The sequence below is a fragment of the Zeugodacus cucurbitae genome, chromosome 4 (assembly GCF_028554725.1).
Source record: "Zeugodacus cucurbitae isolate PBARC_wt_2022May chromosome 4, idZeuCucr1.2, whole genome shotgun sequence".
Lineage (NCBI taxonomy): Eukaryota > Metazoa > Arthropoda > Insecta > Diptera > Tephritidae > Zeugodacus > Zeugodacus cucurbitae.
In genome coordinates this window covers 73,573,887-73,599,893 of record NC_071669.1, presented here as the reverse complement: position 1 = coordinate 73,599,893, position 26,007 = coordinate 73,573,887, and the positions used below count along the sequence as shown (strand labels likewise).

Below are 26,007 nucleotides of genomic sequence, written 5' to 3'. Positions count from 1 at the left end.
AGTCTTCTGCTGACATGGAGAATCTTCTCACACGCGCTGTAAGTGGCTCTCTTAATTAAAAGACGCCCTAATGAATGTTGCAAAGTTAAAAACCAATAAAACTGTCAACTTGCACAGCAGCAAATGAGTCTTGATTATGCGATATATTTCGAAAACAATGCGTTCAAATGCACGAGTACTTATTGTACGTAATTCATTTCTCTATTGTTAAAAAACACACAGCGGAGGCATTTCTGTCTACTTATAAAATTTGAAGGATATACCCAAGAGAAGTGGTGCCTGCGTGTGTGTGTGTGTGTGAGTTGTGCCCTAACCATCTTGAATACCACATTGCTATCGGGTGACAATAATCACACAAATGTCGCAAGATAACACACAATTTATTAGGATAAGAAACATATACATACGTGTAATTGTTTGTTTTTTAGTGGAAATCAATACCCGTCGCTGGTACATGGCACTCGTGGTCGTGTGGGCTAGAGGGAGGGAGAGAGAGAGTTTGTTGACGCTGTGTTTAAATGGCACGAGTATTTGCACAGTAGGGTATCAATAGAATACTCTCTAAAGTCAGCCGGAGGGTTACTTAAAAAACGGAAATAAAAAATCCAATCGAAAGTGTGAATGCAGGGGGGAAATTAGGCAACGGATCGAGCTGTTTAGCCAAAGAATAAGTGAAATTAATGCTTAGGAAAGTGTGTTGAACACGCGTATACAAGACGAATATCGTATTAACACCGTTTCAGTGTAAAGAGCTTGCATCGAATTTGTTTTGATTACATAAGATCTGCGGTTTCTTCGTTTAGAAAGGAAAAAATGAGAAACTAAAGGTGTTTGTATAAAATGTAAAAAAAGGTCGAACATTTTTTTATATATTTGTTTTTGCAATTTTAAACTCAAATCGAATATTACAAAAGAAAATGCTGAAAAAATAATAGAAAATAAGAAAAAAACAATGAAAATAATTTTAACAAATAAATTTATTTGGCTTATTAAATTTTTACAGTTATAATTTTACACTCGAAACAGTAAACTAAAATACTAAAATTAAATTATACATTTAAGTCTTAAAATTAAAATGTTATCATTAAATAATTACAATAATCAAGAGCGTTTTTTTGCAAAATTGATCAAATTAAAGTAAAAGCAGTAAGAATCGGCAATCGCTAAAAGGCACGCAGCTTTTTAAAATACTTAAAAAAATTCACAAAAATAGCAATTGCCGTTGTACTGTTCGATTCACATACATAAGTATAAACTCGTATGTATGTATGTTTCTATTATTTTCGGTTTTTGCTAATATTAATTTTTTTGTCATTGAATTACTTAATTTTGTAGCGTGATTTATATTTTCATAAACTGCAACACTTGCTAGTTGCGGGCGCACAACGTTAAAACCATCTTAAATACTAAAAAATTAATATACAATGATGTGCGCCCGCAAATAATGAGCATCGCAGCTTTGTCGTTACATGTTTGTATTTCTAATAACCTATTGTTATATATAATATATTCGTGACTTTTTTTGCTCGGGCTTATGGCTAAAGTCCACTAAGCTTTGAGCTATCAGCAAGACTGTTTGTATAAAATACATTGACTAGACTAAGTTGGGCTCGTGATTACTTGGAAAACTGAAAGGCTTTCCGTTATTTAAAAAACCATAAAAATTATATTACGGCAATAGTCAGGCATTTCTATTATATTTTTAAATCCAAATCCGAGCGAACCACTTGTGTATCTCTTAAACTGCCGCTTTGTTGGTGTAATAAAATTTGTTGTCTTTTGGTATTTTTTTGTTTTACCATTTGTATATAATACGGTATATATTTAATAACGGCAAGTAATTAGTATGAAAAGGTCTACGAGCCCAACTTTTGATTCTCTTGCGAACCAGCTTACTTGTAGATTTCATATTGATTTATGGAATGTCTTTTGCGTCTTTGTGTTTTCCAGTACAGTGTAAAAGAATTTCGTAAACTTTAAGTGATAAATTAATTTAAATACAACAACTACATAAGCACATACAACTTCCAACGCTACGCCGTTACTATGACAATGTCCCCCCTTTACTTGATTTTCGCTACTTTGAGGTAATTTTTACTAAAAAATCTGCTCAAATGAATGGCTTGGAAATTTACCTGGCAATTCGTCTTATTGTTATTAGTTATATGAGGTAGTAATGCGGTATTTTAAATGTTTTTTCTTTCTACTCGCTTTTTAACCAATATTCACCCAAGCCGCTACACAATTTGTTGTTTTGTGTTTCTTTTACATTATATATTATATATGTATGTATTTAATTACTACTATTATTTTAAGTAATAAGTTTTTTTTAATGGAAAGTACTAAGTAAATTGTACTTTTGCCCTGAGAAAACGTTCTTGTCCTGTTTTGATTTACCTTATTTATTTACTCATATAAGTATGTGCGGTGTATTTATGTGGAAAAGTATATGCACTATACTCATTCAATAGCTAAACACCATAAGTGTACATATATACTATATGTTATGTAATATATGTACTTGTTTAATTTACTGTTTTAGTATGTGGTTCGTTTGGCAAATTCGTGTAGTATGTACGTACGTATTCATTATACATTGTGTGGCTGTGTCTGTCTGTGTGTACTTGTGTTAGGCTACTATCTTATACGAAGTCCATCGATAACTAAGTTTTTTGTAACTAATTGTTAATATTATTAAGAGTAAATTCATTTTTTCCATAGTTTGACTGAAATTTGTATGATTTTGAGCAAAGCCTTTCCCTTTGTGGATTCCATGCGTATGTATAGATATAAGCATGGATGTTTGTAAGTGTGTGTGTCTTGTGTGGGTATTCTTAAATTCGAAACTACAATATGTAAGCATATTTCTAAATATTTGTTTAATATTGCAGACGCTTTCTTTCACCTCAACGAGCAATGTCTCACACACGCCTACGTTTGTATGTCAATATTTATGTGTAAATTTAACTACTCTGCAATCTGTATGTGTGACTGTTTGTGCTTGCTAAAGTTGCAGAGCTTTGATTTAATTATGTATGTACGTATAGAATTTGCATTTTCGCTAAGTTTTTGTATTTTTTTTTATAAAAAAAATATTTTGATTTTTATTATAGGAACTTTTGATTTTTTCACCACCGAACACTTAGTGATAAGCCCGATTCACTTGCGCCCAATGCTGCCAGATGTTGGTTTATGATAAGTACAATTAAATTGATTTAAAAAAATATTAATGCGTTTAATAATTATACACCGTTGTCTTCTACGAATAATTCTTAAGTAAAAGCACACTCAGTCTTCTTGGTTATTTAGTAAAGTTTTAACTTGATAATGGAAATATTGCTCAACTAAAGACAGTTACTATAAGATCTGGCCTGTTTTTGTAAACGATTTCTTTGCTTTTGTGGAAATCTATTAACATCACAAACGCAGCATCTGGCAACAATTTGTTCAAGCAACGCGCCTTAGTCATAAGCTCCAGCGCTCTAGGCTGGTGTCAAGTTAAAGGACACCGTTACGGGCCCTGAAATGCGTCTTCTAACGGGCAAATAAACTATAGCTGGCACAAACCTGTTACTGTTACTGGACTCCTCAGCACTGGCGCCTTCCGGCATGGTGTCCATTTCACGCTCATGCTGGATCTCCAATACAAAAGCCTGCATTTGAGGTTCGCCCTCCTCCGGACCGTCGCCTGCCACATCCTTCGGCACTGCGTAGGATGCCACCTTACCACATTTCTCCGCTAAATCATTGAGCGCGACCTGAGCGAACGTATTGTTGGCGGCTGTGGATATGGGTGAGGTCGCGATTGTGCGTGTTTTCTCCACCTTGATGTGCGCGAAAGACTTGGTAGTAACGATCTCCTTTTGACTCTCTTTTGTTTCGCTTTGCTTTGCATTGCGCTGCACCTGATTCTCTTTGGTTGATTTTGATTTCTTTGTGCTGCCAGACGGTGAGGACGAGCGTGTAGACAGATTAGTGGGTTCGACGCGTCCGCTCTCCATTGTTTTGTTATTGGCCTGTGCCACTGACAGCAATGAAGACTTGTCGGTCATTACTGTATTGTTGGAGTCTGACCTCGATTTGGTTTCACCACTTCCATTTGTCTCGTCCTTAATGCCACCGCCGGGCATTAAATGCTCTGGAGCAGTTAAGCTCATCTCTCCAGCACCGCCGAGCAGCGTGTGGGAACGTTCGTGTATGAAGAGGAATGCATAGTACGGAGTGGTGAAGGGACAAATGGAGCATTGGTATTCTTGTAGACGTGGTGTGGATTGCGTTTGTTCAGCTGCAGCAGCAAACATGCCCGGCAAGATGTTCTTGGGCATGTTACCGAGCAGATGTTGTGCATTGAGATTTTGCAGAGCTTGAGCAAGATTCGCTGGGTTAGGCAACGTTCCAGTTGTAGCATTGATATTGTTCGAGTTAGAACCGGAACTAGCTGAGCCGTTGGGTATTTTGAGCGTAGGACTGGATGACTTGCTTAGAGGACCGTATTGTTGTTCCAGTTCGCGTAGTTTCTCAATACCGGCTGGGCCATGGTCGCTTTGTAAATGCGCACGCAGCCATTTTGCACTGCGGAATCGACGTGTACAAATCACACAGACCTCTGCATAATTGGCGTAATCCGATTTGGAGTCACCGGAATTGCCACTACCAAAGGGGCTCAGGTTCAGACCGCGGTTGAGATCGGTTTCTACGGATGACATTTGCTGTTGCTGCTGTTGTTGTTGCTGCTGTGCATCAAAGTTCAAGCCATTTTGACGCGGTTGTGGCAACGGAGCGCCTTCGTCGACAATGCCGTGCGTGTTTTGTTTGTGTACACGCAAGAAGTATTTGCTGCAGAGCTCTTTGTTGCAAATGTTGCAGACAACTCCACCGATTTGAGCGCCGTTCTCGATTTCAATGCCGTGCATACGTTGCATGTGTGTCTTCATGAAGTATTTGTTGCACAGCTCCTTGTTGCAAATTTCGCAATAGCTGCTGGTCGGCGTTATGGTGTAGGGTGGACGTGAGCCCATCGAAGCAGCATTCGGATTGATGGGACGCTCGGGTGTGGCGAATCCGTCACGTAGCGGACTTCCGGGTAGTAAATGAACTTCGGCGATATGTTGTTTGAATTCTTGAATATTGGCAAAGTCACGATCGCACTGATTGCAGCGCATTTCGTTGAGCGGTGGCATAATACCAGGGGAACCTGAGGGCGAATGTTTGAGCACTTGTTGTTGTTGTTGTGCCTGCATTTGTTGCTGTTGCTGGAAGAGATGCTGTTGAAAGTTAAGTGGCAGTGTGCTGCTACCATCCAACAGACCGGCGTGATCGGTCATCATGTGAACTTGTAGTGCATACTGGTTCTCCATTTCGCGGCCACAGAGATGGCAACCCATCGAACGTTTGCCATTCAAGTCGTTGAGTTGTTGTATCATGGATTGCAGTTTTTGTAAATTCTGCAAACCAACGGCGGTCTCGGGACTGGCTGGCATATTGGCACCCGAATTATAGGATTCCGCTAAAATCTTTTGTGGTTCTGGAGTAGACGCCACACTGTGCGAACCCGTTTGTTGCTGTTGTTGCTCGGCCGACTGACGACCGGACAAACATTTATTTTCCTGGTTTTCATCATTTCCTCTAGAAACCTCTTCATCATCTTGCTCGAGCTTAATGCGTTTAGCTATATGCTGTGGAGTATCGTCAGCGCTCATATTGGACGCGGTGGAAACGTTCGAAGTGGCCGCGGCAAACATTCGTTGGGCCATAAGCGCCTTGTCATTAGCCATCATCAAATTTAGTGGCATACCGGGTAGACCCATAAAGGGCCACGGCATCTTTTGGGCAAGCTGAAGTTGTTCATCCTTAAGATCATCTGGAGGTACGAAAATACCATGACGCTTCCATTTATGTGTACGCAGGAAGTACTTGTTGCAATATTCCTTGCAACATATTTCACAAAATGCTTCCGGATTAACCACACCGAGGCGACGCAACTTATCGTGTGAGAAATTGGCATCGCGTGCCTGCTGTTGCGATTGTGGTGAGAGTTTACGTGGCTGTGGCGTGAAGGCCACTTCTTCTTGTTCAAGTGTGAAGTCCTGTCGGAAGCCATCGGGCATTTGGAACTGTTTACCTTCGGTATCTGTCGGTGAACTAATGTTAGACAGATCATGTTTTGATTCATTTTGAGCAACTGGGGACTGTGTGTCTGGTTTGGATGTTGGCACGCTCGATTGCTGTGGCGGTGGCGTGGGAATGGTCGGTTCGCCAGGGCTGCTGCGTGGTTGATCGTGTGCTTTGGCGCGATGACGGCGCATGGCGAATACATTGGTGAAACGTTTTGAGCAAACATCGCAGTACACCGGTGGCGGTGCGGGTGGTGTCAGCTGCTGAGGCGGTGCACCGTTGGTGGTTTGCGAACTAATTTGTTGCTTCTGCGCCTCTTCCAAAGCCATTTGCTGCTTCTGTTGTAACTGTTGCATACTCTGTTGTTGTTGTTGCTGCTGCATTTGCAGCTGTAGCATCTGAGTCATGGCACTCATATTTGCACCACTGCCATTTGCTGCACTCTCGCTACCAGCTGAAACTGCTGGGTCGTAAATACCATGCTTGTTAGCTCTGTGTGTCTTAAGGAAATACTTGTTGCAGAATTCCTTATTACAGAGGTCGCAGTAGGCTTCGGGATTGAAAATGCGAATCGGCGGACGATTCAAACCGTCAACAGTTGGAAATCCGGGCATACCTAACAGCGGTAAATATCCGCTGGCCGACAATGCTGCTGCAGCGGCTGCCTCCGGAGGAAATGGAAATCCCATGCCCGGCATAGTGTTCAGCCATGGCTCTTTGCCGTTGGATAGAAGGTTTGTGTTATGGTGTTCATTATGATTACCGGCAGTGGTGACAGCGGGAGGTGAAGTGGAACTCTCATAGTCAGGACGTTCCATTTTAACACTTACTGAGGACAACATGTCGTACGGTATGAGCTCTGCTTTTTGTTGCGCCTCATCTACGGCACGGTTGACACTCTCTTGTTCGGTCTCATCATTCTGATGTTCTTGTAGCATATGCAAGCCCAGTTTAAATTCGGTTTCAAAGTTTTCACCACATGTCTTGCAAAAGGTGTGATAAGGATTTCCTAGCTCTTCTCCTGCCTCTTGTGAATTCGGTGAACATTCCTCGTTGGCCAACTCATTACTTGTAGTTTTCATTTCGGAATCAATTTCTGTTTTGGCTTTAATCAAATGTGGCGTGGAAAGACTTTCTTCGGCGCGTGCCGCTCCAGTGTCTGGTGATATGTTTCCAAATCGGTGCTGCTTCTGTTGCAGCAATTCGAACGTTTCCTTCAACTGCTCTATTGATTTTGGTAAAAACATTTTCGATAATTTGTCCTCATAATCAATTGGCAGTGTAGTCGGTGCCATGCCGCCCGTTCCAAATTGGTCCTTATCTGCTATTATGGCTTCTGCAGCCGCATTGATTAGAGCGCCGTCAGTGCCCTCATTTAAATTTAGTGCCGCCGCTGCGGCAGCTGCGGCCGCGGCCTGTGCGCCCACCTTACTGGGATTATTCTGCTTGCGTCGCTTTTTCGCAGCATCGTTTATTGCCTCCAAGAACTGCAGTTGCATGGCTGCTGCGTTAGCGGCCGCCGCCGTCATAGCTGCCACTGCAGCCGCTGAGGCGCCGCCATCGGCGAGTGGTGTCGTTGACATGTCGGCGTCGTCTTCTAGTGTCCCCTCATCTCGTACTGTGCTATCAATGGCCTCCTCCAGTGTAATTGCGGCACTTGTAACGTTTCCGCCATTAGAGGTTTTTGGCGATACTCTTCTGCTCTGTTTCGGCGAGTGTGGGTTTGCTGAGCTCGCTTGGCTCTCGCTGCTGGCCAGCACTTCGGCGATGCTGCGTTTCTGTTTATTTGCTGCTGTGTTCGTACTTGTTGTAGTTGTGTTGTTGGTACAGCTTGTGCTGTTATTGTTGTTGGCTGTTATGTTACTATTACTATTGCTGCTGCTGCGGTTATTTAGCGAGGATGCATTGGAGACATCTGAAAGTGCAGTGTCCTCGCTGCTTAAGTCTGGCGGTGGGGTGGCATAAATAGACGCGGCCATTTTTGTTATTACTGTCGAAGCGAAATGAAATGATTAAAAGATAAAAAATATAAATTATATTAATTATATTAATTAGAGCGGAATCATGTCGATATCTAAATAGTTTGAACGTGTGAGTCAATTAAAATATAATGGAGTGCTAGTAATAGACGTGTAAGTGCATGCTTTATACAACAAATAATAATTACTTTTCATAAATAAACCTGTTAATATTCTACCTATTTTTTCCTGATAATCTCTATTTATAGATACTTAATGTTAATTTTTGCTTAATTAACCAAGATGGACTTGTTTCAACTTTATAGATAAATGATATGGATTGTTTAACTTTAATTTCCAATTAATTAAAAAAATAAATATTATTTATTAGATTTCACTTTTTCATAAAATAAATAATTTTGTCTCATCTTCAAATATGTATGTATATTCAGTAGTTCTATATAAAATATTTCTATTGTTCTTAGGTAATCCTTAAAACCTGCTTGTGGTTTTACTTGCAAGGCAACATCTTTTGTTGGAGTCGAAAATTCAAATTATTTATCTACATAAACTTAATACAGCCGCCCAACCCCAACCTTCGGGCATGCAATTCAATTTTGTTGCTAGCTTAAAGCATTACTTGGAAGAATCGGCCAACGTACGAGCACGTGCATACGCAAAAACAACTACCAACACAAATATGAAAACACACACACACATATCCCCAGCTAGTGTTTTCATTATTTTTTCCTAATATTACTTCTTTCCTCATTTTTCTGCAAATTCTATGAAAAATTTTCCATTATACATAATTTCCACCGTTCTCCCTCTCCCCCCAACGTCGTGATAACCAAAGCAACAACAATCCACATACACAAGTCACACGCACTGGCACAGCTTTGAGTGGCAGTAGCAATAGCAACAACAAAATACAAAAAAAAAATTATACAAAGTCATCCGATTTAAGGAATACAAATTTTTCTTATTTTGTATATTCGTATCTTCTTTGAATTCGGTGAAGTTCTTGGCAAGACGTGGCAGCCAAGCCGTTCCAAACTAACAACGCCCTCACATTACCGTCGCCCGAACTCCGCCACCAACTGTATTTTGATTGCGGCCATGTGTGTCTGAATGTATTTGTGTGTGTGTGTGTGTCGTACATGTAAAACTTATAAAAATTTTCTTCAACATGACTTGGCAAAATAAATTTCATTCTGCCGAGAAAAGTGAAAAAAGCGAAAAAGTAGTGGAAATGCAAGTCGGGGGACTGAGGAGCAAAAAAATTCTCGACTATGCCGAAAACATAAATTAAGTTTCCATGGTTGAAATTGGTTGACTAGCAAGCAGGCTGCACAACTAAACATACTTGTGTGTGTGTATGTGTGAGCATGAATGTAGTTGTTGTTATAGTTGTCGTTGTAGTTAGCTCAGCAACTGCTTGCTGGCCTGCACACTTGGCTGGGCCAACTGACTTTCGTTTTTGCCAAGCAACGCTCACTACTTTGCCGAAAGGCATAAGGAAGCTCTTGTGCTCCCGTGAGGTTGTTGTTGTCACTAGAGCCGTGTGGCGCTGCAGATATGCCACATTCAAGTTGACTCTGCTGGCCGCTGGCGTTGGGCGGCAATTGTAGCGCCATGCCCAGTGCCACACCGGGTGATGCCGGTGAGGGGCAGCTACGGCCGTGTTGGAAATAACGGTGTGTATGTTGATCTGCTTGTGAGCCGTGTGGTGCATAGGTAACTGATTGCTGCTTCGCATCGCCACATTTCTTGCTGTCTCCTTCAACCAGCAATCGTCGTATTTATTCTGTACTTACGAGTATAAAGAATTTGTCTCACCCCACTGGCTGGTGAGAGGTCCGCGGATGAGTTTAAGGTAGAATGCGCAAGGCAGTGGGAGACAACACAAGCGAAGAAAGTGGAAAATTGAACGAAAAATGCCCTAATGAAAATGGCAACAATGTAAACAAACTACACTTCTCTTTCGACAGCCTCAAGTAATTGCTTGGGTGGGTGCCAAAGTGGGTGGTCGAGGGAAATACCGAATGTGATATGTATGTAAGTGGCTGGTCGCTTGTTTGACGACTGGAGACTAGTAGACAAACTGAATGCAAGCAACGCCTGCTGTGTGGGCTGTGTGTTTGGTTTTTGATGTTGAAGCGCCCCAACGCCTAAATGTATGCTACATGTAGATAATGAATTCACTAAGAGATACTTGATATAAACAATTTCTATGCAGAATATTGAGGAATGTCACTCTAATTAAAAGTATTTAATGTAATCAAGTAAAATTAAAATATTATTTAATATAATCAAGACAGTAAATTCGAGTGACAGTTCTAGTTATATCAACATTTAGAATTTAATGCTTGGTATACTGTGTCTAATTCTATGGAATGAGAAAGCAATATTTTATAAAGTACGAAGAAGTAGCAGACTGTTAATCAGAGTTATTCTGCTTTCCGTTAAATACCATAACAAGCACTAGAATTACTTTTTACTTTCATAATTACTAAAAATTCTGTTAAAATTAAATTATTAAAGAAATAGGCGACACTTAAACAAATATTCACTATCATTCCACTAAAATTTTTTTTTTTCAAAATTTTTTAAAATTATTTTTTACTAAATTCACCAAAAAATTGTAATATTTGCTTACGTACACATATGTGAAATTAAATGTTTTTATGTTGTATATAAATTATTTTTTAATGTTCCTCTTTTATTCTCTTCATAGAATAAACACGCAATCAGTTTCGTTTTTTCACACACAAAATGCTAAATCATCGGCAATTATTAACTTGTTTCAGAAATCGAACAAATGTTTCGCGTAAAAAATGTGTCGGAAATGCGCGCATGCGCAACTATGTTGTGTCCTTTGGAACGTGCCGTTTCGTACTGTGCAGTGTGCTTCGGTGCATGATGCAGCAGAAAAATGTCCAACAAAAAAGTGCACAATTTTCGGCACTTTTTTCGTTAAATTCACCGATTTCCCGATTTCCGATCGCTGATCGACGACCGCACAAATAATCAAGGCCAGCCGAAGCAGCAACTACCCCTCGCTAACGTTGCACTTTTATTGCGACACGATTTTCACAATATAAAATACCGTCATCACACACGCATGCACCAACGCTGGCAGAAGCGCGAGCATTTAATGGCTTTTCCATCAAAAAACCACTGCGAAACACCCCAAAATATTGAAAATCACACAATTTCCCTCAAAAAAAGTGAATCGCAACGCAGGCAGTGCGGTCGCCAATGCAACTGGGCGACAGTGTCACACGCACACGGACACATGTGCTTGTGTTTGTGTGTGTGCGAAAGGCGGTTGCTTGGTCCGCCCTTTTTGCTTTCACAATTTTTACTATTCGATTTTCTATTGTTGCGCAGTGTTATGTGTGTTGTAGTTGTCGTGTGGTTGTTGTTGTTGTTGTCATAGTTGCTATTAGTTTTTTCTCCCTAAACTGGCGGCCGAAGCATTCGATGTTGTCGAAGCGATAGTTTTTCAATTTGTTCGTTGTTGTTGTTGCCATTTAAACGACAGCTAGTCCACGAGTTATGCACATAATTCATATTTAAGGGTGTGTTGTTGTTGTAGCATCTTGGCTGGCCAGCGAATGTGTTCACGGGGGCTTTGACACAACGACTAATTTCACTTTCAGCATCTTCTCTAATTTCCCAACTTCAAGTTCAACGTGAACCAATGACTTTCCTTACCCGCACAAACACACACTCACATACATACATACAGTTATTCGTTATTTTGTTATGCATCGCATTAATTTGACATCATCTTGACGTTCTGCGGCATAGCTGCTATCTTATATCTCGCTGTACACGTGTATGTCTGTATGTGTGTGTGTGTGTGTGTGGACGTCAGCCAATCAAGTGTGTCACATACATGCCCATCAAAACTCAACTGAGGATGTGCCCGGAGGCCAATTATAATGAGCATCATCGATAGGCGTACCAACTAACAACTACAACCATGTATTTATGTGTGCGTTTGTGTGTGAGCACTTGTGCACCCGACATCCGACATGCAAATCAACAATGCAAAACTGTGAAAAAACGCATTGCCAAATCTGTTGCAACAATCACCCACTCTCAATTCACATGAGCAGTGTGTGTGTGTTGCTCTCCCTCTTCTTACTGCTTTGTTATTGTTACAACTTTTGATTGTTGTCTTTCAATATTATACAGCACTTTGGCCTGAAGTCGCTAAGCCCAATTGACAGATCCACTCATCCTTCGGGCTGGCTCAGCTGGCTTCAGCAAGTCACAGCTAATCCATCAAACAACCCTTAGCGGATCGTATGAGCTGGCAGTGACGGCTAATAAAGTTATTAGCATGCAAACTGACTCGTACCAAACTCACTTTCCATTCCTACATTATGCACATGAGGCACTTGAATCTGACCACTTTGGCGTTGCATGATGTGCAAAAAACGTGAAACAACAATAACAAAAGCAAAATACATAAATGCTGCATAAATAGACGATCCCCCGGGACTTGTATGCTATTAACAAGACATCAGATTTTAGTCAACAAATGTGTTGAAAAAGAATTCTCTGTCTCTCTCATATCAATTTTGACTTATTAATGCGTACTTAACTGGTTGAATGACATTCGTTAAGAAAATTTTGAACCTTCAGAGTTCCCCTGAAATGAACTTCAATTCCTAGCATCGGTTCTAACTAAAGTCCCTATTTTACTAGACTTTATAATGAATATCTCCATCAATAAATGTTTTTAAGAAACTGATTAGTATGCTGCCAATAAAGTATAATAAAAACTAGCAATGGTTTCCATCCTTACATGTTCGTCCATTTTATAGTATGAAGTCACTATCAATAGGAGTCTTCCAAACACTTCCAAAATTACTTTGGTGGTGACGTTTCAAAACAAACGAACTCATTATAGAATTCGCAAAAGCTTACTCACATACTTAAATACACATGAGAAGGTAAGGCATGTCCGCATAGTGTAGTATAGTGTAGGATAGTAAAGCCGGTATTCGTGTGTCGAATGTGTTCAAGTGCGTATGAGTAAAATGCCACTTTCACTTTCATTTTATTTCTGAGTCTGCGCAGAAACACCTCAACCAACAGAGAATCGCAGTCATATGCATGTGTAGCGAATAATTTGAGGTTTAAGCTGAGAGAATAACCTCAAAACAACTACAACAACACATGGCTCTTGAGAGAACTCAATGCAATCAGCAACACAAATCGCCGGTCCGACTTGGTCCTATTGAAAACACATTCACTTCAGCACTCTAACATGCACGCAACAACAAATTGTATGTAAATACCTGAAAACGAGAGTGTCAGCATTTGGAGGCGAGCGTTTCGCCGTTGGGGAGTTCTGGTCGAACGGGTGGCTTTCGAAGTCATTGGTTGGTCAGTGAATGGTCAAGGTTTTTTATTGACTTTCACTTTCATTTACAATACTACAAATACACACATTTGAGTGTAAACACACATACATAAGTACATGTGAGCACATTCGTTTTCATTGAGCTCCAGCAAAATTCACTTTCGCTTTTACAGAATTCTCTGAACCAATTGTGCTTGAGAACGGTAAAGGGTGACTGACATTCACGGCTGCCGGCGAAAGCAACAGTAAAATAAGTTTTTGTGGTATTTTGCGTCATGAAATGGTCCGAAGGGTGGCTTTGCAAACGCACAAACGACGACTGAGTATTATTCCAAAGAGTACTGGTCAGCTGTGCAGCAGCCATACCAACTGGAATACTTTTAAGTATTGATTTGGTTTGGGACGTTTACGACTTAATATATTTTTATTTTTGGGGGCTTCTAACTCAAGTCTAGTTAAATCATTAAAAACTCTTCGAAAAACTGGTTCGGTTTTTGACCAAAATTAGTTCCATTAAATCAAAAAATCGTACGAAAGCATTGCATTTTCTTGCAGGGTAAATTTCAATTATTGTATACCTATACATATATATGTATAATAAACATGTACACAAACATATACATTTGTATTTGTAGATACATATGTAAGCAGGGGTATTCATTACTAGTTTGGTCGTAAAAGAAACACTTGTGCTGATTATGGTGGCATTTGTTGACACCTTCCAGTAAAGTTTTTATGATTAGAACTAGCTTGAACACTTTCTTTTATATAAACATATGTACGACTACCATTGGCATTTCTATGTCGAATTCAAAACGGCATCTTCTTTTTTTAATTTTTAAAATAAAATTTTTGAAAATGTTCTGAGTTGGCATTATAACATCAAAAGACATTTATGTCAACCCTAAAAGTAAATGGTGCTAATTTAGTAACTATCCACATCTTCATTTTTTGTACTGAAATAAATCCCTTACAAGCTTTCTTAAGTCTCATAGAAAAACATAAATTGGAAATCATAAATCAAAAAGGTTTCCATCCGTTTCTATGAAAACAATTAGATTATGTTGTTCTGGAATCGAGTTTATTTTAGGCATTGCCAGGACACTGGGCACTCTCCAGTACTGCTTAAAATTGTAGAACAATTAAATGTCATATTAAATAATTAAGATTTCTAATTCTAACTCAATGCATTACACTTTTAATCCACTATCAAACCAAAAAAAAAAAATACACAAAAAATATGTTTTGGTCTCGTTTTACATCGACAATAAAGAAAAACCCTTGCAACCACCGCGGCAACGCCCCCTCGTTTGTCAAATGTCAAAAAGCAGTCATTGAATTTTGAATTTAATAAGGAAAATTATCCGAAAATGGAAAAGGGGAAAGGCGCTAAAGGTGTAATATAAATAAACAGAACAGAATGCGTTCGAGGGAAAGTGGTGACGAAAAGTGCGTCCCCATTTTGACGCATAAACCGAACGAAAATCATGCATTTCATATAACTGTGCGTGTGGTGCGCGTGTATGTGTATGTGTGCATGTACCGCGGATCGTATGAACATGTGCATATAATTATGCTTAAACAAACCTACACTTGCGCGCCAAACAAATCACCCCCTCAATTGATATACAATTTTATTTTATAATTACACACAAACACTCTCACACACACATTATATATACATATACATATATATACTCGAACTAATGCTCCGTTGAAGGTGCATATGCACTGTGACCGATATTTTAAAAACGTTTGTGCGCAGAGCGTGGCCTCTTCGACTCACTGCTGGTTGTTGGCTTTTACATTTTTCGGTTATATTTATGATTGATGTGTTTGCGGCTTGTGGCCAACGGCCGTGCAGGACATGTCATGTTGTGGCATATGGCATGGTTAGGCCTTCTACACAATTTGCTTTTCCATTACAATTTCCATTGCCTTTTGTGTGAATGCCTATGTAGGTTTTAAAATACCCACAACACATTCACCCATACATATATGAAGCCCACCCCGCACAAAGGTTCGTAGAGCTAAATGCAATCCAATCACCTTTGTCATCGCCTATGCGAGCATATCAATGTACATATGTATGTATGTACATTTTACAGAAGTAATCAAATATAATTTGTACGCAAATTATTAAAATCAGATCTGATTTTATAGAGATTACTACCGTTAAATCTGTGTATATTCCTTAATAATAGTGACTCTTCAAATTTATGTGTAATATTACATATTAATTAATTTGCGTTCGAACCTTCTCCGTTGAACTTGATGAGCTATATTCGTATTCATATTATTTGTATTAGGTGGCTGTTTAAGTGGTAGCATTCTTGATCACATATCGTTCACCTCGAAATTGGTACCTTAATCACCCTTAGGTCTTTAGTATATAACCTCTTAAGGCAGTAGTCTGCTTTACAGGCTTCAAAAAATCGATTTTTTTCTTTTGTTTTAAAAGACTATCCAAGAATATGTCTTTAAAATTCCAGAGGCCAATTCGACATATTTTCGAAGCTAGAGCAGTTTTAGTGGCCGAACGTCGAGCAGGTGCGAATGCTGAGGCATACTTTTAAAGCGCGTTTTCTCGAGTTTTCATTTTCACAAGTGTTAGAAAATGGTGCCGGCGATAGCAAAAAGAATATATGTCCGATCGAAAAAAAAAAACAAAGTGATCTAGCTTCAGTATTAAATTATCTTCTATTTGAACTAAAAAAGTTGGACAAAAGTATTATTTAAACTACTTGTTTTGCAACTCAAAGTCAATTTTTTTCTTAAAAAAGGGAATTTTTTTTCAAACTTCGAAAAAATTTGGAATTTTATAACTTCTTCGGTATTTTTTTAGTTCATAAAGAAAAGGAACTTATAAAAAATAAAAAAAAAATATTTAGTTCGACTGTTTCAGATGCATCGCACGACCTCCATCACCGGCACCGATTTACAAGTGTAGATTCCAGGCGCTCCAGAAAAATACTTACAACTTTGAAAAAATTTCAATATTTTTAAATAATAAATATTGTTTTTTAAGCCTTAAATATAGTACACTATCGTCTTAAAATTCCGTTTAACGCAATCATTTCCTTCCCTTTCAAAAAAAATTGCTAAAAAACGCTTTTTTTCGGCTTCGAAAGCAGACTACTGCCTTAAGATTATAGTACTATCTCCTATATGTTCAAAGGGCCCAGAGAACACTGACAATATTAAAACCAATTGGTTTTCACTTGTAAATTTTCACACAAGAGAGCAGCGACTCTAGAAACCTGTTCTCATCTGAGATAATCTTTAAATTTCTTTCGCAAAATGTACGAGTATACTGGTTAAAAGAGAAAGTTTAGTTGAAGTATAAAGTCCAATATTTCTTCATAGTAAGGGCAGTAAATATTTTATATTGAAAATGTATCTGCTGCAGGGATTTCTATGTGCTTATGTTTGTATATCGATACATTTAAGTTATATGTACATATATACTAGATATAAGTGTATATATACAGTTAAATAGTATGGTGAGCATCATTCTTCTTTGAATTGAAATAAAATTTCACGCATACGCGCACTCATCATTATCGCAGCAACAACAACTACAATAACAACAAGTAGTCTTAACAACGAATTTATATGCGTATTTTTATTCGGTTCACTGTATCGAAAATATATTAAAATAATTACATACGCAGACACGCGCCAGAAAAGGAATGCAAACACAAATTGACGCACACAATCATCGAATATCAGCGCAAAGACGTGAGTTGCCATGTTGGTGTGTTTGAGTGGGTGTATGCGTGAGGGCTTAAGGAGCGAAGGCTTTCACTGAAAGTTTAGGCCGAGACGAGTGTGTGAGCGCATCTTTGCGATTTCTTAATTTTCTTCATATTTTTATTTTGTCACTACACCCACAACGCTCTGCAAATACACACTTACGCCCTTACATATGTACATATGTATATACAATGTATGTTTGTGAATGTGCTGTGCCGGCTTCTCCTCTCATTTTCACGTTCATCTCTTCACGTTGGTGAAAAATTAATTTCATTTCATATTTTTCGCACTCGTACAGCTCGCTTCTTGATATTCCACACGGCGACTCATTAAGCATGCGCCATCTCTGTCTAACACTAATTTGCTTGTTCCCTCTTGCGCGTGGCGGACGCGTCGCTGCTGTCGTTGGCTTTCAAGCGAAAAAGCCCGCTTAAAGGCGTTAACATGTGTGCCACTGCGTATACTCATGCATACATGTACGTGTGTGTGTGTGTGTGTGTGTTTGTGCTTTTATTTCACCCCCAATAACGAATGTGGCGCAATCAAAAATTTCCATGGAAAAAGGAAGAATATTAATAATGAAATATAAAACAGAAAATGTACCACATTGGGCCAAACTGTGTAACATTTTACATATAATATGTATGCAGGCGGGTGTGTGTGTGTCTCAAATACATACATACGTACAATACAAACAAGAATTTCGAAAATTAACACGGTGTATGTGTATTTATGAATTATTACGTTTGCTTGTGTGTATGTGTATGTGTGTGTGTGAGCGTGTAATTAATGCCGCCATGTGTATCAAGCATATTTAGCGTTGTGTGAATGAACGTATTGCACTAAAAGGAGGCATAAGCGGCCATACGAGAAGCCATACATACATACATACATATAAGTATGAATGTGTGCACATTTTAGCGATGTGATAATAGTAACTGTAAAGCGCTCTCAGCCTCCCGCACTGACCAGCCGCCCACTCGTAGCTACCTGCCGACCACAGCCGAAGCTTAAGCCCCCTCGCACAATGACCAGTGCGGCTGACACGTGCTGTTGCATGGTGCAGCCTTTGGCGGTGATCATCACCATTACAAGTCCAATTTTATCAATCTAAGAACAGCCATCACCGCTTACATAAACCTCAGTGTACAATTTGAGAATCTACTATCGCAGCCATTGAAATGCCGCCATCGGCCACCACTTCACCCACCCATACCCACAGAAAGCGAAAGCAACACAGTTGCCATTCTATGAAGGAGGGGAGGGCGAGGGCGAGGAGGAAAAAATTATCTCGCTAAATTTTTCACAAAATATGAACACAAATAAGCGAAATTGTTTGGCAGCATGAAGGGGGTTCGGCATGCACAACGAGAATACATGGAGTGGAGTGTAAAAGAAAAAATTCCCAATTTTCCTGCGTCAAAGCGAAAACTTTCTTTATTTTCTATTGCCTCCCTCCACCTCCACCTCCCCTCCTGTGTTACATACACAATTTGTGCGCTTGCTTTTGTTGCCTGGCTTCCCGTGCAATTTCTTTGACTAGTTCACCCGCGCGTGCCCGCCTTTATAAAACCATCAAATTATTTTCTTTTCCATTTCTGACACTCAAAGCAACAACAACAACCAGGCAAGATGTGGAGAAATATTATTTTCTAGTTATTCCACGCTTGGCTTACTACACAGCCATCTTCTGGCCGACAGTGCAACCAGCCGCCCACACCCGCTCTCCCCGCTCGCTGTTTGCCAACAATTCGCCTATTCTTTTATTATCCTTTTAGATGGAAGTTTTTCATTTTTTTGGCTTTCATTTGTGCCTTCGGCCCCCTCCCTCGTGCGTACACAAAGGTTTAGCGAAACTTGTTTGTAGTTTACGGTGAATTAGGTCGGCTGGAAATTTTTATGACTGCTGGAGTTAACAGCGCAGTCTTAAGGATTGTAAAAATGAATTGTAAATAAAACCGAGTAATGCCTTTGTATTCTCCTTAGAAGCTTTTGAGCGCAATACTAAACTGCTTTGAAGAAATTAAAGTATGCACAAAGTATTCCAAAATATGGCTTCCAGCTCGATGAACTCGTCAACTAGTTGCTCGACCGAGCGCTTTCAACCATTGGAGATCTTCTACATAATTGTTTAGAAGTCCGGGAGTTTCAAAGTTTGTGTTATTTTTCATAGAAACATAATAAATAACTTAAAGATTGGGAGCTCACTCAGAAATCCAACTTACTATTTCCCGTATGGTATGAGGGATCATAAAGAATAGGTTCTTCGTTGAGATTGGACCTTCTAGTCCACTGTTACCGTGTCTATAGCAGATTATACGCTTATATAATGAACGCAACTATCATTCTACTGCTAACACTCACATCTGCAATAACTGTCCTTATCAGTCGTAGATCCACATAAGTTGCTTAAGATCCCTCTTATAGTTAGCAGAAAGTTAGTCCGCTCAAACTGTAGAAATATTCCGACAAGGACGATGCAATATCCTCGAGCTTGTTTGGCTATGAATATTCACTTATTCGGGAACAATATTTGTGTTTCTGTGAGTAGGTATGTTGTTGTAGAATGTACACGCATGTTGTTGTAGTCATATCTTATAGCATTATAGTGTGTGTATAAAAATATAAAAGTTATAAGCCCCGACTGTGTTGTATATCAAAATATTTAAAAGCAAATATAATATTGTATCAGGACAGCGGCGAGGGAATGAAAGGGAGAATTTGTAATATCAGCGCACACAAGCCAACTATGGAAGCACATACACACACACATGCACAACGGTACGTTAAGCCACTCATACGAAAATGAAAAAGTGTCGAACTGTAGCAAAATAGTTTAATGTTGCCCCTCAGGGGGGCGGAGGCGTACGCTGCCACACACACAGTGGGCGGGTAACGGCAGCGGCAGGTGGAAGTGTGTGTAGCGAACAACTTTCATAAAGGAAGCCAAAACTATGTGAATGCAAAAAAAGAAACAATTGGAAACACAGTCAACAAACACAGCTTCAAAGCCACTTTGTTGTTGTCGTTGGAGTGCACGCTGTGTAAATTGCGCCGGAATGTTAAAAGTACATATTACTATGTACATACAAGTGTGTGTGTGTGCGTACGGACTTGCTATTTCGTGCACTCGTATGTGTGAATTGTAAATAAATATAAAAAAATAATAACAAACAGTTTGCGGAGGCATGTGTTGGCTACACATACATATAATACGAAAGTTTATTGATTTTTTATGAAAATGCCATTTTGGTTCGATAGCACTTTTGAGCCTTAACACGAGTACGCCCATCGATGAAATTTCCGCCAGACACATTCGTGCATACACACTCGTATGTATGTACGTATGTATTTGACACACACCATTACCAACTTTAGCATTAAGCTCTGCGTGCTCATAATATTTCGCCTTGCACTGGTATTAAAATTATTTAATCTTTTATAGGCACTCATTCAGGCCGGCAGGCAGCCACATCACCAGCGCGACAGTTCGAAAGCAGTTAGTTGATAACCCATGATTTCCAATCGCACTTTGTACACTCAACTGTCAAACTTTGACGGCCCCCAAACACCCCGGACCAGTCCGCAAGCAACACCAGCCCCTTGTTGAGCACCAGTCGACAGCTCGACAGCGTCGATAGCTCAATAGCGCTCGCACCGCAATGTGGGGGTGGTTGTTAGTCAGTGTCTGTGTGAGTGATTTCAAAGGCGTTCGGGTGTGTGTGTGGCCACATGTGTGAATTTATTTAGAGCAATATTTTTTATCGCAAATTTTTTATTATTTTCGATAGCAGCGATTCAAATGAGATACGATAAATTGTGAATAAACCAATGGCGAAATGACAATGACAATTTTTAATGAGCAAGGCTATTTCCAAGTACATTCACCACACATACCCGTAGTGTCTGGTTTAATCTTTGAGCTGACAAATATCACATATGCACACTCTGGCATTTAGCAAATATTGAAAATGTGTGCTTGTGTGATTATTTCATCATAAAATTTGGTATTTTATTAAAATATATACATTTTTCATATACTCGTATGTGTGAATGTGTGTGTGTGTATGTATGAGTATGGCATTAATATAATGAGACCCATACAATACCTATGGAGGGAATGATTAATATTGGGTTTTATATGATCTAATAACTGAAAATATGAAAAAAAAGTTTGGTTTATTGAATTGACGTCAACTCTCCTACTCGCTTAAATTAAAGTGTGGCAATAATGAAAAAATCGAAACGTTTTATATGAAGGATGTGTTAAATATTACACTCATATACAATATATAAATTATATATGAGTGTGTATTTATCATATGAACTTACGAAGTTGTAAATAACAATTGAATATGCTGCAAATGAATTGCATAAATAATTTTCTTTTTTCAGTTCAAAAGGTCATTTATTCTCAAAGCTTAACTAATAGTAAATTCCCTTTTTTATTATGCACTTGGAAATTGTGTATGTTATAAATATGAAAGAGAAAAAGATCTAAATAAAATTTTTAAATCCGATTGAAAAGACTGTTTCATTCTCTAGTTTCTAAAAAGTACAGATAACAACAACTTTAATTAATGAGAAATTCAGTCCTGGGATAATCGAAGTGAATTGAGTGACTTTACTTTGCTCATGACAATCAATTCGCTAAAATAATATCGAAACCCCCAAGCGATGCATAAAATAAAGTGAAATCGACAGTGCGATTTCTACAATCGTAGAATCATTTTTTTCTAACCTCAAATAAATAACTTGATATAGGCATTGGGTCAATTTGCAAGCAGTTATTGGACGGATCCTTCTCTATGTATGGTTTTACATATTGTCTAGCTTCAAAGCAGATAAGGACAAACACGTTTCTCATAGAAACAAGTCTCTGAACAATTTTTAAAATTCTATGAAGAAGCTAAAACCTTTATCCTATTAAATATTATTTTGAATATTATTTCTTAATAATAAATATAACAAAAACGAAACAAGTAAGGAAGAGCTAAGTTCGGATGTAACCGAACATTTTATACTCTCGCAATTTATCGGAGAAATTTTATTTACATAACACACAAATTTACCTATAAATTCGGCATAAAGTTTAATAGAATAACGAAAATCGTCATATATAGTATATGACGGCTGAGGTAATTCCTGAACCGATTTCATTAATTTTCACCAGCAAGGTGCATTATGTCCAAGACTATACGCTCACTTAATTTTGCTAAGATATCTCACATATTAAGCAATACATATATGCGGAATAAAGCCCACCGTATTTTTGAAAAACTTATAATTAGGTATATGGGAGCTAGGAGATGTTATGACCCGATTTTAATAATTTTTGGTATAGAGACACACTATTAGAAGAAAACAATTTTCTCTGAATTACATTAAATTATCTAAGAGATTTACCCATATTTTCGGTTAAAATTTATCCTTAGGCGCTGAGTTCAACATATTCGATATCCGGGGCATTGAAAAGTTATAGTCCGATTTCGACAATTTTTTCACAAGTGATGCCACGGATCATATAGATGCAGTATTTGTGCAAAGTGAAGGAATAAGATGGAACTTAAAATTGAGTTACATGGGAAGTTGTCGTGGTTGTGAACCGATTTCATCCATTTTCCACACTTGTCATCAGGGTGTCAAGAAAATATTATATACCGAGTATCATTGAAATCTGTCGAGTACTTCCTGAGATATTGTTTTTGACCCATAAGTGGGCGATGCCACACACATTTTCCATTTTGTAAAAAAATCTTAATGCAGCTTCCTTCTGCCATTTATTCTGTAAAATTTAGCGTTTCAGACGTTTTTCGTTAGTGAGTTAACTCACTTTTTGTAATTTTCAACCTAACCTTTGTATGGGAGGTGGGCCGGTTATTATCCGGTTTTAACTATTTTCATACCCCACGTATGTAAGAGAATCGACTGCAGAAAGCTTCATTGGTTTGCGAGATATATACAAATAACCGATTCGGGGGCGGTGGCACGCCAAATTTTACTGTTATAACTTTATTTAACGTGTGTTCCAAATTTCATTAAGATATCTCAATTTTTACTCAAGTTATCGCTTGCACGGACAGACGGACAGACATCCGGATTTCAACTCCACTCGTCATCCTGATCATTTATATTTACATAACCCCATATCTCTTTTATTTCTTGGTGACACAAACTGTAATACTCTCTTAACAACTTTTGTTGCGAGAGTATAAAAAAATATATACCCTTATATGTATACCTTGGGTCTAAAAGGATTCGATAAGATACCATGAAATATATTTTGCAGTTGAATAAAACAATAATTATGTGAGTATAATGCAATCGCTAAACATGCACAATAAAGGCAGGACACAAGCTTGCATATTTATATAAAGCATGTACATATAACGTACAATGTATTCAGACTAAGTATAAGATACTAGAATAAGAAGCTTACATATAATACATTTAATTTTTGATTTTAATGTATAAAATTAATAGAAATATCTAAAAACAAATACAAATCAATGAGATTATCTGCACACTTCAGGAACACACTGTGGTTAATAACATCGATCGGGGAACAAAAATAAAAAATGATATTTTCCATATTGCGGGCTACTTAGATATTAGTGTGTTTAATACATAGCAAATTTAGAATGAATAAACAAAAAAATGTTTTGAAATGCATAAACCTTTTAGAAGATTAAACAAGTTTTTTGTTAAATAAATCAATTTATATTTCTTTAGCGTAAAGACAATAAAGCCATTTTTATTTTAATCCAATATTTGTGATTTCGAATGCCAATTGGTGGTTTAATCTCCAGATTTCACTGTAATTAGTAAGCGCAATGCGAGTGTAAAGTTTTTATCATTGTTGGGAACATACATATTTACATATGTATATACATTGTATATAATATACATAGTGGATGGGACTCACAATGTCTTTGGCTAAATGCTTAAATCTTTTAATTAGGTTTTGTTGTAGAAAATTCGTATTAAAAATATTTTTTTGCGTTGTTGCTGCCAGCGCTCTGATCTCCACTGCCTGGCGACAGTGTTGTTCGCAAGAATTTGCCGTTACTTCTTATCAGCACCATCGATGTGACTATCCCACCGATTAGTTTTATTTTTTTAGCATGATGTCGCGGCACCTGTGTGGTTCTCATTCGATTCGAATGTTGGAAGAGTAGTTTACGGGTTGGAAGCACTTGAAAGTTCAACTTGTTTGCATATTTTGTATTCACTTCACAATTGGCCGAGTGTTCACCTCACTATTGCATACATACAAACGTGTTCAAATTCATAATGATGTATGTACATATGTATTTGTGTTATTTGCGAATTCGATTATCCTTTGTTTGCCATTCACTTCATGAGCGTTCACACACCGAAGGAAATTTTTACTTTATTCTTTTTTTCTTTCACTTTGCATTGACGCTTACACTTTTTCGCCATTTTTCTTTTTTCCTTATCACTTTAACATTATTCTGTTTTCTGTTAGATTAGTGTTGTTTCAGTTATAATCATTTTATTTTATTTATTTTATTTTTTAAATTATTTTTAGTTTAATAATATATGTAGTATAACAACAACACACCAACAACATTTAGATCATAACCAAAATACATAGAGAGCAGAAAAAAATCAAAGTATAGAAGAAGGAGAAAAAGAAGACCAAGAGACTTGGCTTTATTTGCTGGCAGTTAATTTCCAAACTTACAGAACTTTTACAGGGTGTATCACTTATTTATCATACCGACAAAAATTACACGCGGAAAGTGTAGCCTCACACGGCCACTTCTGTTCACGGACGCGTTTTCTGTAGACTGATTTGAATTTTCCGCCTGCAAGCATGGCGAACCAAAGCAAAGCGAAAAACAGCCACGTCGCCACTCCGACACACCGTCTCGGCCAAAAGGATATCTCGGAGAGCCAGCTTTTCCGAGCGACTCCTCGACTCCCACACAATGGCAGCGCATACGCTCACCGCGTGCTGGTATTGGTGAGTGTTGAGTCCAACGTTGCTGATAAGTGCAATAAGGGTAGTAAATAACTTTTTCCTTTTTTCTTCTGCAAGTGGCTTAGTGTCGCCTCCTCGAGAGCACGAATGCTGCCAGAGCACACGACATTGTTTGTGGCTATCAACACGCTGAGCAGTTACAAAGTTCATTCAATTCGCTCGTTACTGTTGTATTCACTTTCGCTCTCAAAAGCAAAACCACAAAAACCGAAAAGGACTTTATTTGCGAGTGTATCTGTGTGTGTTTGTTTATATTATATTTACATTATTTGTTTTGCGGTTTCGACGTTTCTCTCATATGTCATCAGCGCACGATGGATAGAATTCGCAAGGAGATTAGATTACTTCATCTAAAGGGTTACCCCTTTAAATGGTTACTTTAGAATGTGGATTTGAGATTGTTTTGTGTCTCAAGAACCAGTCACGTCTGTTATATTCTAGTAGTCTCACACTAGTCGTACAATTATTCGTATTATTTTGGTCACAAGATAATTGCCGTAAAAGCTGAAATATTTGTGGTGCCTATAACATTTGGTAGTTGCTGAATGGGCTGCCTTGGAAGCTTTTCGATCGAATTGTCTGAAATTTGAAATATGGTTCCATGTATTTACAAATAAGGCATATATTTGTTTGGGTATTGACGTCGAGATCATCCAAGTTAAGAATGGAAGGTCTAAGAAAAAGGAGCTAACATGAAAATTTTCGATATGAAACTGATTTTGAGGTTCTTCAAAAACGTTTCGCTGTAACTTTAATCTTCCGACCTCAATACGGATAAGCTAGAGTAG

At 38.4% G+C, this 26,007-nt stretch overlaps 1 protein-coding gene across 1 annotated transcript; it reads right to left on the bottom strand.

Moving 5' to 3' along the window:
* Positions 1 to 1,028: 1,028 nt before the first annotated feature.
* LOC105214834 (uncharacterized) lies at positions 1,029 to 25,476 on the bottom strand. Its single transcript, XM_054228856.1, has 2 exons — positions 24,920 to 25,476; positions 1,029 to 8,104 (listed from the first exon to the last, which is right to left on the bottom strand). Exon 2 carries the CDS (start codon positions 8,091 to 8,093, stop codon positions 3,483 to 3,485), a length of 4,611 nt encoding a protein of 1,536 aa, XP_054084831.1. The 5' UTR covers positions 8,094 to 8,104; positions 24,920 to 25,476; the 3' UTR covers positions 1,029 to 3,482.
* Positions 25,477 to 26,007: the final 531 nt, after the last annotated feature.